This window comes from Telopea speciosissima, chromosome 6, assembly GCF_018873765.1.
Source record: "Telopea speciosissima isolate NSW1024214 ecotype Mountain lineage chromosome 6, Tspe_v1, whole genome shotgun sequence".
NCBI classification, from domain to species: Eukaryota; Viridiplantae; Streptophyta; class Magnoliopsida; order Proteales; family Proteaceae; genus Telopea; species Telopea speciosissima.
The window spans coordinates 61,289,896-61,307,774 of NC_057921.1; the positions used below are offsets into that span (position 1 = coordinate 61,289,896).

Sequence of the window (17,879 nt, forward strand, 5' to 3'; positions counted from 1 at the left end):
CCTTGAAGAAGAACACCTCATCAATACTATTGCTAAAGAAAAAAAAAGACAATAATCTCATAAGTTTCTAGGTTAAGATATGTACATTAATTTTCTCTGCATCCGTCTTAATTTGCAATTCTAGCTAAAACCTTTTTGAAATTCTTCCCAAAACATTTCAGTAAAGTATTTGTTAGTTTAATAAAATAGAACCAACCAAACATTATAGTGTTTGCATGTATATCCCAACTCCTATATTATGCAAGCTCTACTCAAGCACTTATTCCTCAAAAAGCATACAATAGTTCATTAATTTTTCTTCTTCTCAAATTTTTTGTAAAAGCTTTCGAGGAAGTTTCGAGTTTCAATATTTTTATAGGAAACAATAAAACTATCTACACAAGGTTGTATGTGCTACCCAAATGCCTAAGTTATTTGGTGGAGAGACCTAAACTTATATATAGGTGGAAAGAGGAACACGAGGGAGGAATAGAATGGCTTTGATACCATGTTGGATTCTAACCCAAAACCTATTAAGGGGAGAGACAGATAGCCATATGAAGACACCCAAGATTTCATATCTAACTGATGCATGTGGGATACCAACACTCTTAGCAGCTATTGATGATATATCTTCCTCACAATTCATCTTAATTTGAAACTTGTCAGCTCATTGTCTAGTGCAATTTCATGGAACTTATAAGACTATAAGACTCTCTTCAACTTCTGACAAAACTTATTAATTGAACAAAATAAGGGCTTGAGTTGAGCTTAGAAGAGTGAGAGACTAGAACAAAAGGAAGCTATACTGCTCTAATCTTAAGAAGTAGTAATTAAATTCTACTTCTACTTCTAATAATAATAATAATAACAATAATAATAAATAGTTTTGAGTAGTAACAAAGTAAGGAAGACAATAAACAACCTCAGGTTCTAGTTGTGTGGATAGAAGATAAAAAAGTAAATGAAAATGAAAATCCTTACCAAACATGTGATGACAGACTTTAAATATGCTAAAACATCCTCAGCATGACCTCCACCTTCAAGTTCTTCAAGTATGGAAGCTCCTATAATTTGTTCATATATGAGAGATGAAAATTAAACCCGAAAACAAAAATTGTATAGGAATATTGTTGATGTATATATTGATGTTGCCTTCCCTAGCAGTTCGAGCTTTTAGGTGAAACAGTAACAAACAAAGAAAATTCAGGACTCAATGTGGATTTGCATTTCTTAGCCAAATGTTCAATAAGAAGATCGAAGGAAGCTATTTACAATAGGACTACAAAATATCAATCAAACACTTCTGACAACATCTTTAATTAATCTGATGGAGGCGAAAAATGGTGAAACACAAATGTCCACCAAGAAAAACACCCTTAAATTTCATCAAGAAAAAGTTGGGGAAAAGTAGTTGTCCAACGAGCTCAATGGAACTCTAACTAACTCGAGGAAGATGCAAGAAAATCAGTCAACATCTGTTGCAGTCCAGATAGATCCACAGTTCCCAGATCACTAACCTGTAAATAAAATGGTGAAAAGTGAAGCCCTAAACTTGTAAATTTCAATTTTAGAATTGAAACAGAAGGAAGGATTAATGTACCTCAGACTGAATAGTGTGAAGTGATCTCTCATTCACTGTATTAGAGAAACAACTAAATATACAAAACCCTTGATCCACCATCAATCTCAGCACCCTAGACAATGGAAACTCGTCATTCCTCAATCCACTGCTGATCAAAACCTCCACTACTCCGCCGCAACATGGCCGGACTGTAACGATGTCCGGCGTACAACGATTGCGAGAAACTATATCAGGAGTAGCTGAATTGGGCATATTTCTGAGCCTATCTCTCTTCTCATTAAGCTCTTGGACTCTCTCCTGTAAGTCTCTTATGTAATTGGTAGCCTCATTCATGTGATCAGAGATAGAACGTTTTCCCTGCAACATTGGATCACCAGTAGAACACACACTTCTAAACAACTAATTAAACAAGTAAAAAATTTGTGTCTCTCTCTATCTCTCACCTTGAGATTCTGTAGAGGGAGTTTTGATCGCAGTGATGCATAGAGGTTACCCATTTCTTGTCTTCTTTGCCGCTCCACATCTCTGTGTTCAATCTTTTTCTTCTTTTTCTCATCAAAAGAGTTGGGATTCAAGTTGGGTTTGAGGGAGAGATCTTCAGTGCAATAATCTAGTAAAGAAGAAATGGATGGTAGTGTATCTTGATGTGGGTCTGAAATAGAAGATGCTTGGAAGAACAGCTCATGGTTTTGTTGTAAAGGGAAGATTGGTTGATCTGAAGGAATAAAATCCTTTCCTTCTTTGCCTCTCTCACCCATCTGTCTTTCAGGTCTCTCTCTCTCTCTCTCTCTCTCTCTCTCTCTCTGTCTGTCTGTCTGTTTATGTGGGAGGAGATAGGGAAGAAGATACGTTAGGGCACAAGATCTGGTCTGATCTTCTTGTAATCTTTACAGACAAGGAGGTGAGCTAAAAAAATGTAAAAAAAAGAAAGGCCCTTCGTTGCTGGCTTGCTGCCCTCATTCCAACCTTCTCTGTCTATTTCCCTTTTAAAGGTCACCTGCCCGGTTGAAGGGTGAGCAGTGAGGGACTGTACATTTTATACAATTTGAAAACCGGGACCTCCATTCACATGTGGGTGGGCATCCATAGATATCTACCAAATGAAATTGGTGGGATTTGTGGCACGTGCTAATAGAGGGCTAATTCCGTACATGATTTTGGACCCCACCTCTTGTTTGTGAGACACATCCACCCATAGTAAAGGACATTCCGGAGCTGGTCCATCCATCAACATGGGCATTTGGGACTTGGCGTACGAGGCTTCTCTATTGAGATTGCTTTAATTAAGGTCAAGGTCAAGAAATTGTAATGATGGAGAAGTGAAGAGGAGCTCTGCTAGGAATTTTTATTCTCTCTTGTAATTGCACGGTGCAGTACTACATCGTGCGGTGCTGCAGAGGTCATGTGGCATAACGGACCCCACATGGTGCACATGACCTCTGTAGCCGTCGCACGATGTATTACTGTACGGTGCAGTAACTGGAGAGGATAACGATTCGCTCTGCTAGGGTATGTGAAGACCTACTGGAGGACTTTAGCCTCTTTCTATCTTTCTCCATTCACGGAAGCAACCAGAGTGTCCCATTACTTGACCAAACTAATCTACCCTAAAATTGATACCAAATAAACTGTCTTAGTTGAACGACAAGACTCCATACTCCCTCCAGAGCTTAGCCAGGAATCAAAATCCTCTACTTCCGCCTGTCTGGTATTGTCGTGTACGTTCCATACACAAGCAAGATGGAAAATACCACCTTACTCCTACCCGAGCGGGGGTGACAAAGTCCAAAGCAAATCGTGATGCCGTAGCCTCTTTTCTAGAGCCTACAGAGCTATCTCCACACTGGACGTTGGACTAAATTATGCCATTTGAGAGGTTGATGTGGCAAATGTACACCAATGGATAGGGATGAAATGATCCAGATTTGTTAATCCAAATTCGAGAACCATATTCAACCATATAATCCAAGTTTATTGGTAATTTCCCTAGAATTTTCAACCATTCATATGAATTCAAACTTCAAAAACTTTAATTGTTAATCGTTTTAAGAAAATTTCAAACCTTTATTTGCCAATACCAGTATATACAAACCAACACCACTGGAATGGTTCACAAGAGAATCTGAAGCTAAAAATTGTGACCTGCAGGTTCTTAGATTTTTGCCTTTGTTTCTTCAGCTGTCTTTGTTCCTCAAATAGTCCCAAATATAATTGACTATTTAAAACAGTTTTTAAGCATTAAATTAACTTGCAATATATATATATTTATAGCTTCTTTCCTTTTCACATGACAAAGAAAATAGAGAGGTAGCTTGAAGCCTTGAACTAGCTAGCACATCAGTGATTAATATGTAGCTTCCACAAATATTTCCCCTCCACTTGCTTTCCCTTGATCACAAGAAATTTGTAATGTAAAGATTCAATTTGCAAATAAATAATTTAACCAACAAGTAATAGACAATAAATCTCAATTTCTATTTTAAGACCTCATTCACTTATCTTCTTCCCAAACCCTTATGAAGAAAAATTGGGGGGCAACAAGCTCATAGAAATGAAATTTAGAGTAATTTCACCTTTTTTTTTTACATCTCTAGCTCCCTTTTCAACCCCTTCTGCCAACAGAGTGATCCATAATGGTAATGGACCAAATGAAGATCAAAGGACACTCCCAGAGTAGCAATATTAGAAGAAAACAAAAGTGTTTATTGATTAACTACCTATGGGACTTCTCTAATGAAGGTTATCATTTTTAGTTTAATTTGCATTATGGGAGTTCTGTAAACCAGTAAATAGGACTCATATTCAGTTATCTGCCCATGAGCCACAGGGAGGTCTATACAATGCAAGGGATTACAGCTTACTGCACTGAGGAAGTGAAGTGTTATATGGGTATTAAAAGATTCTAATGTAAATGAGGCTTTATAAGCTTGATTCCAATTATCAAATCAAAGTAGAAGGTTACAGAAGAGAGTACTATGTCATCAAAATGATCAAAAGGAGAAAACCTTCCAGAAAATGGTTAGAACTAAGAGGTGACTGAGACGTGACTTCTGCGAATTGAAGTCACATTGAATTGTTAACTTGGCGTTACTTCACCCATGCATTTTCAAATTCATTCATAATTTCACGAAGGGAACAACTTGTTGTCACCAAAGTGGTGAACAAAGAAGTTTTATTGCCCCTTGTTTTATCCCTAAAAGTTATTTAATGCAGGAGTAAAAAAGAGTTTTCAAAAAGTTGAAAGTCGTTTAATACAGTTTTCTGTGAAATGACAGAATTTACAGTCATTGAAAAAAATATATTATACTAAAAGGGCAAAGAAGTAAGGTTATAATATTGTTGTAACTAACCTTGGTTACAACAAGATTTCCCTTTCATAAAATAACAAAGTAGTAATCAAAATTATGATTGTCTAGTTTACTTCAAATCATTTAGGAATAGCTTAAAAAAAAAACTAAAATGTTACAAGTCATGATGTTTTAATTTTGCAAAAATATTAAAACATAATGCTTTGTATATTCTTTGTAATTTCTCATTTTTAGATGTTAATCTTATTTTATTATTTTCTAATTTATCATTTTCTCAAAACTCAATAAGTTAAATGATGACTTTGGTTGAATTTAATAGCTAGTAATTCACTTGACTTATCTTTTCATGATTTAGCTTGATAGAGTCATGAAGACTCTTTGTTCTCAACCTTAACTCAAACAAAAGCCCAATGCATTCTATTCTTTTCATTGAGAAGTAAGGAATGGATTTCTTTTACAAAACAAGCAAAGACACTATAAAGAAATGTTGATACATTGATCATTAGCATAATTTCTTTATAAAGCCAAGAAAGATATTAGGAAAATTATTAGGTAAGGTCTTATATAGAGAAATTATATATCCATAAAACCTTGAAGAAGAACACCTCATCAATACTATTGCTAAAGAAAAAAAAGACAATAATCTCATAAGTTCGTAGGTTAAGATATGTACATTAACTTTCTCTGCATCCATCTTAATTTGCAAATCTAGCTGAAACATTTTTGAAATGCTTCCCACAAAAAATTTTCAGTAAAGTATTTGTTAGTTTAATAAAATAGAACCAACCAAACATTATGGTGTTTGCATGTATATCCCAACTCCTATATTATGCAAGCTCTACTCAAGCATTTATTCCTCAAAAAGAATTCAATAGTTCATTAATTTTTCTTCTTCTCAAATATTTTGTAAAAGCTTTTGAGGAAGTTCCGAGTTCCAATGTTTTTATAGTAAACAATAAAACTATCTACACAAGATTGTATGTGCTACCCAAATGCCTAAGTTATATAGGTGGAAAGAGGAACACGAGGGAGGAATAGCATGGCATTGATACCATGTTGGATTCTAACTCAAGAGCCTAAGCTATTAAGTTGAGAGACTGCTAGCTATATGAAGACACCCAAGCTAGGTTCTATGTCTGACTGATGGATGTGGGATTTCAACACTCTTATTAGCAGCTGTTGGGGATATATGTTCCTCACAATTCATCTTTGAAACTTGTCAGCTTATTGTCTAGTGTAATTTCATGGAACTTATAAGACTATAAGACTCTCTTCAACTTCTGACAAAACTTATAAATTGAACAAAATAAGGGCTTGAATTGAGCTTAGAAGAGTGAGAGACTAGAACAAAAGGAAGCTATACTGCTCTAATCTTAAGAAGTGGTAATTAAATTCTACTTCTACTTCTAATAATAATAATAATAATAACAATAATAAGAAATAGTTTTGAATAGTAACAAAGTAAGGAAGACAATAAACAACCTCAGGTTCAAGTTGTATGGATAGAAAATAAAAAAGTAAACGAAAATGAAAATCCTTACCAAACATGTGATGACAGACTTTATATATGCTTAAACATCCTCAGCATGACCACCTTCTTCAAGTTCTTCAAGTATGGAAGCTCCTATAATTTGTTCATATATGAGAGATGAAAAATTAAACCCGAAAACCAAAAACTGTATAGGATTAATGTTGATGTATTTATTGAAGCTGCCCTTTGCTAGCAGTTCGAGCTTTTAGGTGAAACGGTAACGAACAAGGAAAATTCAAGACTCAATGTGGATTTGCATTTCTTAGCCAAATGTTCAATAAGAAGATCGAAGGAAGCTATTTACAATAGGACTACAAAATATCAATCAAACACTTCAGACAACATCTTTAATCTGATGGAGGCGAAAAATGGTGAAACACAACTGTCCACCAAGAAAAACACCCTTAAATTTCATCAAGAAAAAGTTGTGGAAAGGTAGTTGTCCAACGAGCTCAATGGAACTCTAACTAACTCGAGGAAGATGCAAGAAAATCAGTCAACATCTGTTGCAGTCCAGATAGATCCACAGTTCCCAGATCACTAACCTGTAAATAAAATGGTGAAAAGTGAAGCCCTAAACTTGTGAATTTCAATTTTAGAGTTGAAACAGAAGGAAGGATTAATGTACCTCAGACTGAATAGTGTGAAGTGATCTCTCATTCACTGTATTAGAGAAACAACTAAATATACAAAACCCTTGATCTACCATCAATCTGAGCACCCTAGACAATGGAAACTCTTCATTCCTCAATCCACTGCTGATTAAAACCTCCACTACTCCGCCGCAACATGGCCGGACTGTAACCGTGTCCGGCGTACAACCTCGATTGCGCGAGACTATATCAGGAGTAGCTGAATTGGGCATATTTCTGAGTCTATCTCTCTTCTCATTAAGCTCTTGGATTCTCTCCTGTAAGTCTCTTATGTAATTTGTAGCCTCATTCATGTGATCAGAGATAGAACGTTTTCCCTGCAACATTGGATCACCAGTAGAACACACACTTTTAATAAACAATTAATTAAACAAAAGAAACTCAAATAAAAAATTTGTGTCTCTTTCTATCTATCTCTCACCTTGAGATACTCTAGAGGGAGTTTTGATCGAAGTGATGCATAGAGGTTACCCATTTCTTGTCTTCTTTGCCGCTCCACTTCTCTGTGTTCAATCTTTTTTTTCTTTTTCTCATCAAAAGAGTTGGGATTCATGTAGGGTTTGAGGGAGAGATCTTCAGTGCAGTAATCTAGTAAAGAAGAAACGGATGGTAGTGTATCTTGATGTGGGTCTGAAATAGAAGATGTTTGGAAGAACAGCTCATGGTTTTGTTGTAAAGGGAAGATTGGTTGATCTGAAGGAATAAAATCATTTCCCTCTTTGCCTCTCTCATCCATCTTTCAGTTCTCTCTCTCTCTCTCTCTCTCTCTATTTGGGAGGAGATAGGGAAGGAGATACGTTAGGGTACAAGATCTGGTGTGATCTTCTTGTAATCTTTACAGGCAAGGACGTGAGCTAAAAAAATTGGAAAAAAGAAAGGCCCTTCGTTGCTGCCCTCATTCCAACCTTCTCTGTCTCTTCCCTTTTTAAGGTCACCTGCCCGGTTGAAGGGTGAGCAGTGAGGGGACTGTACATTTTATACAATTTGGAAACCGGGACCTCCATTCACATGTGGGCATCTATATCTACCATATGAAATTGGTGGGATTTGTGGCACGTGTTAATAAAGGGCTAATTCCGTACATGATTTTGGATCCCTCTTCTTGTTTGTGAGACACATCTACCCATAGAAAAGGACATTCCGGAGCTGGCCCATCCATCAACATGGGCAGTTGGGATTTGGTCGTACGTGGCTTCTCTATTGAGATTGCTTTAATTAAGGTCGAGGTCAAGAAATTGTAATGATGGAGAAGTGAAGAGGAGGAGCTCTGCTAGGGTATGTAAAAACCTACTGGAGGACTTTAGCCTTTCTCTATCTTTCTCCATTCACGGAAGCAACCAGAGAGTCCCATTACTTGACCAAACTAATCTACCCTAAAATTGATACCAAATAAACTGACTTAGTTGAACGACAAGACTCCATACTCCCTCCAGAGCTTAGCTATAGGAATCGAAATCTTCTACTTCCGTCTACCTAGTACTATCATGTATGTTCCACACATAAGCAAGACGGAATATACCACCTTACTCTTGCCCAAGCGGGGATAAGGCAGTATTTTTTGCCACGCTTGTGTATGGGGGTGCACGGCAGTATCAAACAGGCGGAAGTAGAGGATCAGGTCTCGCTTAGCCAGTGCCTCTATTATGGGTTGATTTTTTTAATGTCATTTATACTTGGGGCAGTTTTGTATTTTTTGGAATTAGATTTTTTCTATATTGTAACTATTGAATCATATCTAATAATAGTTGTACTAAAGAATATATACGTGGAGTAGATAAACGTAGATGCTATATATAAGGGATTATCTCACAAAGAGAGGTCTATGAGGGTTTTGTAATTTGTTTGGCAGAATAGTAAAAACTTTGGTTTATCGCTCTGTCATAGACGTAGCCCATCTTAGGTGAACCATATAAATCGTTGTGTTCTCTTTGTATGGTTGATTTTCATTCATTTTTATTTTGCAATCATTGTTCTATTGCGTTGTTAATTCTTAACAAAACCCAATCTGCCATGTATAGAGCAATGCTAAGGGCTTTCTTACTCCCTTTGAAAGAAGTCTCTCCACAAGACAAGACCGACCCTTTCTTGTGAGTTTATTTTGGCTGCCCTGTGTTTCAAACAAGGGATTGGTGCTATTGGTGCTATCAGAATCGTCACCAAAGTGATCCCTATCAACATTTTTTTGGGGCGGGTGAGGTGTAAATGGATTGTATATTCAACAAAGTGCCAAAGATACACCTAAGAGGGAGGAAGGAGGAGGGAGGGGACCAAACCAACATATAAAAGCCGTTACTGGGGATAACAGGAAGAAAGGAAGCTGGATTGCTCCAATTCAAAACAATATGTCTATTTCTACAGGTATTTAGGACAACGAGAAGAAAAAAAAAAAGGACATACCCAATGCACGAGGTTCTCGATACTATGAGGTCTAAGGAGGGTCATAATGTACACAACCTTACTTCTGATTTCTTCTGCTTTCGCAGAGATATTGTTTCCAGACCTGCCCCTCTGTTTTCTGATGTGTCTTTGACTTGCCAGCTCATAATCTCTGATTTCTCTCATACCAAACATGATACCCTCATCATTTCTCAATTAACCATTTTTTATGGGTAAACACTTATTAATTAACCCATTAAGAAACGCATATTGTTCTCCCAAGACATGAAAACAACTGTAGACAAAGCTTAATTATGATCATTACCATCAAATATTCTACTTAATACTAAATTGTCACAATTTTATCTTATTGAAACAGTACTTGTCAGCATCAGCAGCCAACACATGGCTTAATTGGCGATTGAGATAGTGGGGGAACTTAAACTGCAATACATTAAGGAAAGCACGACCAGCAGTATCAAGAAATCTACAGGGGCCCGAATTAACAAATTTTAAAAGCACACCTCTAGTTGGAAGAGAAGTTTTTTAAGGTAATTATTATAAGACAAACCTAAGGATAAAGAAACCACTTGCTTTTGCCATTTTTTTTTTTTTAATTTATTAGACACTGCAAATGCCAAAAATGGTGGGCTTCCCTGGTCTATAATAATTATTACATGATATTCTCATTGAAGATTAATGCTTTGAAACCAAATCTCTATTATATATGTAAATCTCTTAACTAGCTAGTCACTCTTCCCAGCAATATAGGAAAGTATAATCTTAGAGCTAGCTGCCTTCCTCTCTAATGGATTAATCCTTTAAACTAATAAAATAAAATAAAACGATCCATGTCATGGCATAGAGGGTCGTCACTTGGTGCGATGGCAAAGTCTCATTATCGTCAGCACAGTGGCGCAGATTCGAGTACTCGGAATCAGCCTCTTCGTGAAAAGGGTAAGGCTGCCTACCATCTACCTCTCCTAGACCCTGCGAAACATAAAAGCCTTGTGCACTGGATACGGCCCTTTTCATGTCGTGGCACAAGTCGAAATAGGTTTTAATGTGGATCCCAAAACTTAATATCAGGTTTTGTATGTAAAAACATGTTTTTTTTTCCAATATTAATATGTGTCTAGCTTACATATGCTTTGAGCAAGAGCTAAGAGCCTAGGATGGAGAAAATCATTGAACCCATTAAATTTTTCAAGGGTTCTATTATGAGGGTACAAGAAATCAATTAATATATTGGTACGAGATTTTCTCCAAGCTTGTTGATTACTAAAATATAATCAAAGATTTGCTTTATTAGGGTTTGGTGTAGTCCTTATATGGTCATACTACATAAAATAATAGGATATGGTGATGAGGAAAATAATTGAACCTACATTATTAAATTGATTATTTTATAGGGTCATAAATGGTAAATAATTTGTGATCAAGGTCTTCTTGAATTATTAATTAGGGTAATTAAACTTTTTGTTTCATGGTCGCATTCGTTCAAATAAATTTATCCTGAGTGGTCCACCATTTTCAGTCATGTGTATAAATATTTGGTTATAATCAATGGCAGTTGGATTAGTTATACAACTTATAAATTAGTCACATGTCAAATTTCAAACTTGGATTTAATTAACTATTGTTTCATGTATGTCTATGCATCCTTGTAAGTTTCAATAGCATGGTAAACTCTTGGGGCCAGTCTACTAGCTTGTTCGTAAAATTTGGTCACATCCAATATGTCATGTGGTAGATATTTTAACCGTTCATATAATTAGTTTATATGGAGACTATTCAGGAAACCTTTGCCTTATTGATTAATTAAAATTAATCATAAAAACGCTTCCCAAAGGTTTGGTTGAGTTCTATGATTATAGAATGTGAAAGATATAGGAAATAAAGAAAGAAAAGAATCCTTTAAATTGGTCCAATGATTTCACTTTAGTCCTTAAAAAAACATGGAATATATATGCAGTGATCTGATTCCAAGAACATAAGATTCAATGATGAGTGTTGATGTGGTTGCATATGATGTTGTTCTAATTGTTGTTATTTTTAGTATATTAAGTTGTTGAGATGGAGAGACTTATAGGTATATGAAGCGACGGAAGACTTTTAAGGGTAACTGATGTGGGACTATTCTCCCAACATAGTAGTTTACATTAGTATTGTTATTAGTATTTAACTATTCGAAGAAAAAAAAAATAATGTGTAGGCCTTACTCCCATCTTTGGATTCTAATATGAAAGATTAGAACATATAATTTTTTTTATTAAACTAACAAAGATTTAGCGTGATATTCCAATACTTTCTTGGTGGATCAGGACAAACTCGCTTGTCTTTGTATCAAGGATTAGGACGGGCCAATATTGTATGGGGGATCCACTTAAAGATTATCAATTCTAAGAAACCATTATCATTGGATAAATTTTGATTTTATGATATCGAATCTTCTCCAATAGGGCATTTTCTTGAGTTTCTTCATCCATAATTCAATCCATTTATAAATGTAGGCTCCGTTAGGTTGCAAAGGAAATTAAGGGTAAGGGAACCAAATTATAGATCCAAATTATAGCTACCATTGATCGTGTGTTTGTCTAGCGGATGTCTCCCTCTTTACATGGACGACTTCTAACAAAAAGACTTAGAAAATTAATTCTCCAATTTAAACTAAATGTCTTTGTGGTCAATGGACGTCTCCTTGGAGAAGTGGATGACCTTAGACAACAACAATGTTGTCTAGACAAAATTTAACCCGAATTTCTAGCCATTTATGTTTAAGGATATTTCCATTTAGGTTTTTAGTGGCTTTTAGTGAACTTTAACAAAAGTGTGTGTGTGTGTGTGTGAGAGAGAGAGAGAGTACCACATAAGCTAAAGGACCACAAATTAAAGTACAAAATGCTTTATGATGCTTTCAAGACATGGTTTCTTCAACTTAGGCTTTGGTGAAGATTTCCAGTTGAACCTTGAGACTTCCATTTCCTTTTGCTCCAAAATGCTTGTATATACATTAAATACTCTCTTTGATACCAATGTATATACGGGATTGATTTGACCTTTCACATTCAAAGAAATGTAAATAATCCTAAACTTATCATCACCCAAAGTTGTTTCATCACCTAAACATGAGTTAAGGTATGAATCCAACAATCAGACACAATTTTTTCCATAAATGATTTTAAATGAGTTCACATATATAAATAGATTCTAAAGATGGGTTATAAGATAATGAGTGACAATTATTCTTTGTTGTCACTCTCAGTCTCAGCCGGGTTATCCCTTTTCCTTTGGATTCTTATAAAGTAAGTAGAGAAATAGGAAAAAAAAAAACCTGTGGGAATGGCAAGGTAAGCCCCATAGAGGATGGAAAGTGCAACAAAAAAATTGTTGGCAAATGAATGATCATAAGAAGGTGTGAGGTGGAAAAGATGGCATGTAGGGTTTTACAATTTTAATCATTTTTTTTGTGGACTGGTCAGTCAAGCATTGCTTTTAAGCCGTAAAAGAGAGAAATACAATTGGTTTTAGATTGCTAAGCTGTGGTTAGGCCACGTTGTTGTGTAATATTCTCAAAGGAAAGAACGATTATTATTCTCTCTCATCACATTTCTCAGTTAACCATTTAGTTGATTTGATGGATATATATATAGTTTGTTAAAAAATATAATAAACGTGAAGAATATGAAATGACTATCACCCATCCACGTTTCTTTATTCTGTTACACACGTCTAACTAAATTTTTTTTAATTTTCTTATGTGAAAAGGATCACTTAAGCCATCGGGATAGGGTTGTGTCTATCTCTCTCTTTCTCACATTAAATGATCTTGTTGCCCTATTATGGTTCATATCGTTTTATCGTAATTTATTGATATGCTCTTCTATGTTGGTTGCTCAGAAAATCTTTTTTTTTTTTTTAATGAAAATCCATGAAGAGGAAAGATATTTACAGCCTCACTATTACGAATCGTTCTCCTCTCAGGTTCCTTGCCCGGTCAAGTGCTTAGGTTCTTCTCATGGGGGTGAAAAATGACGACCTCACCCCCTGCCCGAACACACTGCTCGGGTGGGGTTAGGTCGTCATTTTCACCTCTTTGTGAGAGGAATCTGAGCACCTGACCGGGCAGGGAACCTGAGAGGATAAAAATTCCACTATTACAATACCTTTTTTTTTTTTTTATTTGGACCAAAAATGGAAAAAAAATTTCCCCCGTCTAGCTTTGAGGATCCTTTGTTTCTCGAGTTAGGGTTTGTTTTTCCCTATGATAAGGTTTGGGTGTTCTTAAGGATTTCCTTCATGCAACATTTCCATCTTGCGAACAAAGTGCTTTCTAATGGTTTTGATGTCTTGTTTGCTTACTAATTATATTGATCTCTATTCTCTGGTTCGTCGTGCTCTCTGATTTGCACGGCAGGTATTCTCAGTTTGTGGTTGTTTTGAACTTGGTCTTGGGATGTATGATGATTTGCTTTGTGCTTCCGATATCCCCTGTGATCTGTTCTTGATTGCACCACTTGATTGTTAACATGAAGTTCCTTTAGTTTTGGTTTAGTTAGGGTTTGGGTGTGGTTAGGTTAGTTAAGGTGTTTTTGGGTTTTCTTGTCCGTCTCTATGCTTAGTGAAGTATAATGTTTCTCTATTCGCCACATGGTAGTACATGAGTTAGTGACAAGCATCTTATAGTACATTTCCAGTTTAGAATGAATAGAGGAAGTAGCTAAAATTACAAAAGATGTCATTTTTGTGTTTTATATTCATCTCCATTTGATGGCATTTTGATAATTTTACTAAAACTTTGAATCAAAATTTAAACGACTTTTCTTACTTTGGACTAAGTTTGGCCATTGAGATGTATGTAGGAGATCTTCTATCACATGGACTAACCCATGTATTGTCAAATGGCAAATAGTGAACCATTATACTTCACTCAACATAGTGACGCATAGAAGGATCTTTTCTTTTCAAAATCTTACTTGAATACCAATATATTTTTCGGTGAGAAATGAAGAATTAAACATGCAAATTTTTAACATGTTCTTGACTTGACTTGCTTTACACTTTAACATTAATTAATGCCAACTTTGCCAAGTGGCATGTCAAGTGGGATTCAAATTAATTTGACAAACAAGTAAACCCTACTCTCCTTGCTGATCACGTGCTAAATATTAATTTATCTAGATTCCACTATCAGTTAAGACAAAGTGAAGAAGATAAGAAGATGGGTTAAAATCGCAAAAGATTTTCATTTATTTCATGAGTAAGAAATGTCTTTATAGAAAACAACTCGTGTGAAATAGTGAGAGTAATCTTAAATGGGAAACCCAAAAAAATAATTAATGAATATCTAAATATAATTAATTAAGCTTGGTAATTGAATTGGTCTAATTAAGTTATTATAAAAAATATATATTTTCTTTGTTTTTTTCTTTCCAAAATTCATTTAAAAATTAGAGAGAGAAAGAGGGTCCATGTCAAAATTGTCAAAGAAAACGACAGTTGTTGGAAAAAGCCACTCCATAGACAACTGATGAGCTAATACTTTAATTATTAATTATTAATTATTATTAAAGTAAAGAACAAAATGATTAATGTTTAAAGTAGCCATCAATTTAACTGTAATCCCAGACTTTATAGAGAAAGACTTCACACTTACTCATGAAAAGAGTTTTGCCACCAAAAATAAAAAAATAAAAAAAAATTTAAAGAAAAGAATCAAGGAGCAGTGTCACTGTGTCACCGACCTGCCGACCGTTAAGACCATACCCTCCCATGGATTAATCTAAAAACCACACGGAGGAGAGAACCCTTCTATTATAGGATTTGCAGTTCTGCAGATCTCCACGATGGGTTGGCATTACCTTTTTTTCTGTTCTTGATATAGATTTAGTCCAGCTAACCAAATCCATTATCACAATTAAATAAGACTTTTGAAGAAAATCACAAAATTATAGAGAGTGATTACTACTAATTACTAGTGCCATACATGTAAATTCAGTTCTAACAAGGCTATTGGATAATTGATCTCCAAGTCATTTACCATAAAAGGTTGGGAGGAGACAAGGTCTAAGCAGAATCCGGAATTTGACACGGGTTTGGCCTCCAGAATAGGATTGGAATCAGTTGGAATTAGTCTGGAATCGGTCAGAATCTTGAAAATTTGATTTGGAAAGAAAAATTAAATATTTGTACAGATTTATCATTCTTTAAGTATTTATTCAAAAGTCGTGTAGATCTAGCTATAAGAGATATACGTTTATTGATTTTTTGCTATTTTAATGACTAAAAGAAAAAGAATATAATATAAAATAAAAAATAAAAAAACATTCAAACTCAATTCGAAACTAAGATGTGAAAGTCGACATTAATCAAATCGGGGTCTGCCAAATGAGATTCGATTCTTGAAACCATGGGACGAGGAATAATTATCGCCCTCAACCTTGTTATAACCATAAGAAGTTTATTTATTGGATTAAGTTTGCCTCCAACCAGAGTGAAGAGAAAATCTCTTTACCAATGGTGATGTGATGCTATGAATGGATTTTGGATTCATCACTAACTCCTACTCTTTATTTTTCATGGTCTAAAATACCCTTCTCCATTTCAATCGGAGGATCATATAGAGTAGATGAAGAAATTCTCTCTTCACCATGGCAAAAAACTAGATCCTTATATTTATAGCATCTCTCATTTTTAAGTTGTAAACTGAAATTTATACATTGCTGAAAAGATAGACAATTACCACTAATTACCATTTTGCAATGAATGTCTTAACTAAACCACATCCCCCACTCCCCCAGAGTAGGAAACCCTGGGCCCAAAAAATGAGCCCAGAGTGATAAATTTGGTAATTATATGAAGCAGCAGTGTAATGTCTACAGAGCTTTGGGCCTAAAAATAGGACTACATTGTCTTTGGGCTTCAGGACCGGCCCTATTTTAAATTAATCAATTACCAAGCCCAGCCCGGCCGTAGTTTCAAGTATTCCTACCTGGGGTTGGTATCAAACTATCAATAGCCCTGTTGATCATTATGACCATGGTTTGAGGAATCGGTATCAGATCAGCTGGATCGGTCGATTCGTATCAGTGTCGGTGGAGACTGATATTGATTCCTGATTTATCCCGTATCAGTGGATCCGTACAGACAGGTAAAATGTTAAAACTAAATCATTTTTTTCAAAAGAAACAGGTAAATCTGTTCGATCCGGATTATCAGCCAAGACCGATACCGATTACATTCACTTGTACATCAATCTTGAATTCTTCATTGTCTGTTTACCCAAAAAAAAAAAAATCTTGATTGTCCAAATGCTAAACAGTTTCTCAATGCTCAATATAGATCACAATTAGTCATCAAGGCTCACAGTTACTTTTTTATTTCCTTTTCCTCTCTCACCTAGCAATGGGGATAACAATTAATAAGTCGATTTATCATTCCGGGAAGGTATTGGTACACGGTAGATTTCATGCATCAATGTAGTCAATAGAGGGTGGGGGACTTTATGGTCATTTTTTATGGGCATTTATGTCCATCTGGCAGTACTTCATACAGCCCGTGTACATACACAACCGTGTATCAAAATTTCTCCCTTATCATAATTTTAGAACACACACTTAAATTTTGGATTGGGCAGCACAAACTTGTCCGGCCCAACCCAACAAAGACAATGGGTTGACCTGAAATTAATTGTGGGTTGGGCTTGGGCTGACCTTTGGCATACATAGCCTATGGGTTGGCACAGCCCAACTAGATAAGGTTATCTGGACTTCATAATTTTACCATGTGGCAAGATATAAATTGGTCATGTGTCAAATTTCAGACCAAATTAACTCAAATAACTTTCCATTTTTGTTCATGCACCCATCTATTTTTGGCTCGTCCTTATTCTGACCTGCACCCCCTCTAGTCATGATGATGTAGTCCTGGATTTTCAAAGCTTTTATTTTGCCATTAGGGCAATTCTATTTGGGTTTTAAATTTGACATGAGAACAGAGGACCTTGGGGTCTACCTAACCATAAATTTTGCAGCTCATTTAACCATGTGGTTGATTTTCATGTTTTAATATACGCGACATTGCAAAAATCCACTTTTTAAGGAGAGCAATGAGACAAGTATATTTGTGGGCTAATTAGGAAATATTTACCCTAATTTACAAATAGGGGAAAAGAATGCTACCCGGTCATGTGCAAGGCGTGGCAACCATGCCTAGACACAAAAAGTGTTTTGGGCGCTTGAAAATTACCACATTACCCCCATATACAAGCGGACTTTTCAGGTGCCAAAGGCACTTTTTGTGTCTAGGCATGGCTGCCGCGCCTTGCGCACAACCAGTAGTGTTCTATTACCATCACAAATATAGTTCTATAATTATTTTTTTTTTGGTAAAAAATATAATTCTATAATTGGTTTTAACAATTCTTTAATCATTGTAGACTTTTTGTC

At 35.6% G+C, this 17,879-nt stretch overlaps 1 protein-coding gene across 1 annotated transcript; it reads right to left on the bottom strand.

Annotated features, from left to right (window-relative positions):
- Nucleotides 1–1,398: 1,398 nt before the first annotated feature.
- Nucleotides 1,399–7,598, bottom strand: LOC122665225 (transcription factor bHLH120-like). Its single transcript, XM_043861317.1, has 3 exons — nt 7,478–7,598; nt 1,583–1,921; nt 1,399–1,499 (listed from the first exon to the last, which is right to left on the bottom strand). Exons 1-3 carry the CDS (start codon nt 7,529–7,531, stop codon nt 1,422–1,424), a joined length of 471 nt encoding a protein of 156 aa, XP_043717252.1. The 5' UTR covers nt 7,532–7,598; the 3' UTR covers nt 1,399–1,421.
- Between the last annotated feature and the right edge of the window lie 10,281 nt (nt 7,599–17,879).

Coding starts and splice junctions, on each gene's coding strand:
- LOC122665225 (XM_043861317.1), bottom strand. CDS start 7,531: ATGGGTAACCTCTATGCATCACTTCGATCAAAACTCCCTCTAGAGTAT. Junction 1,922..7,477: donor TCCCTCTAGAGTATCTCAAG/GTGAGAGATAGA, acceptor CCAATGTTGCAG/GGAAAACGTTCTATCTCTGA. Junction 1,500..1,582: donor TTCACACTATTCAGTCTGAG/GTACATTAATCC, acceptor TTTTATTTACAG/GTTAGTGATCTGGGAACTGT.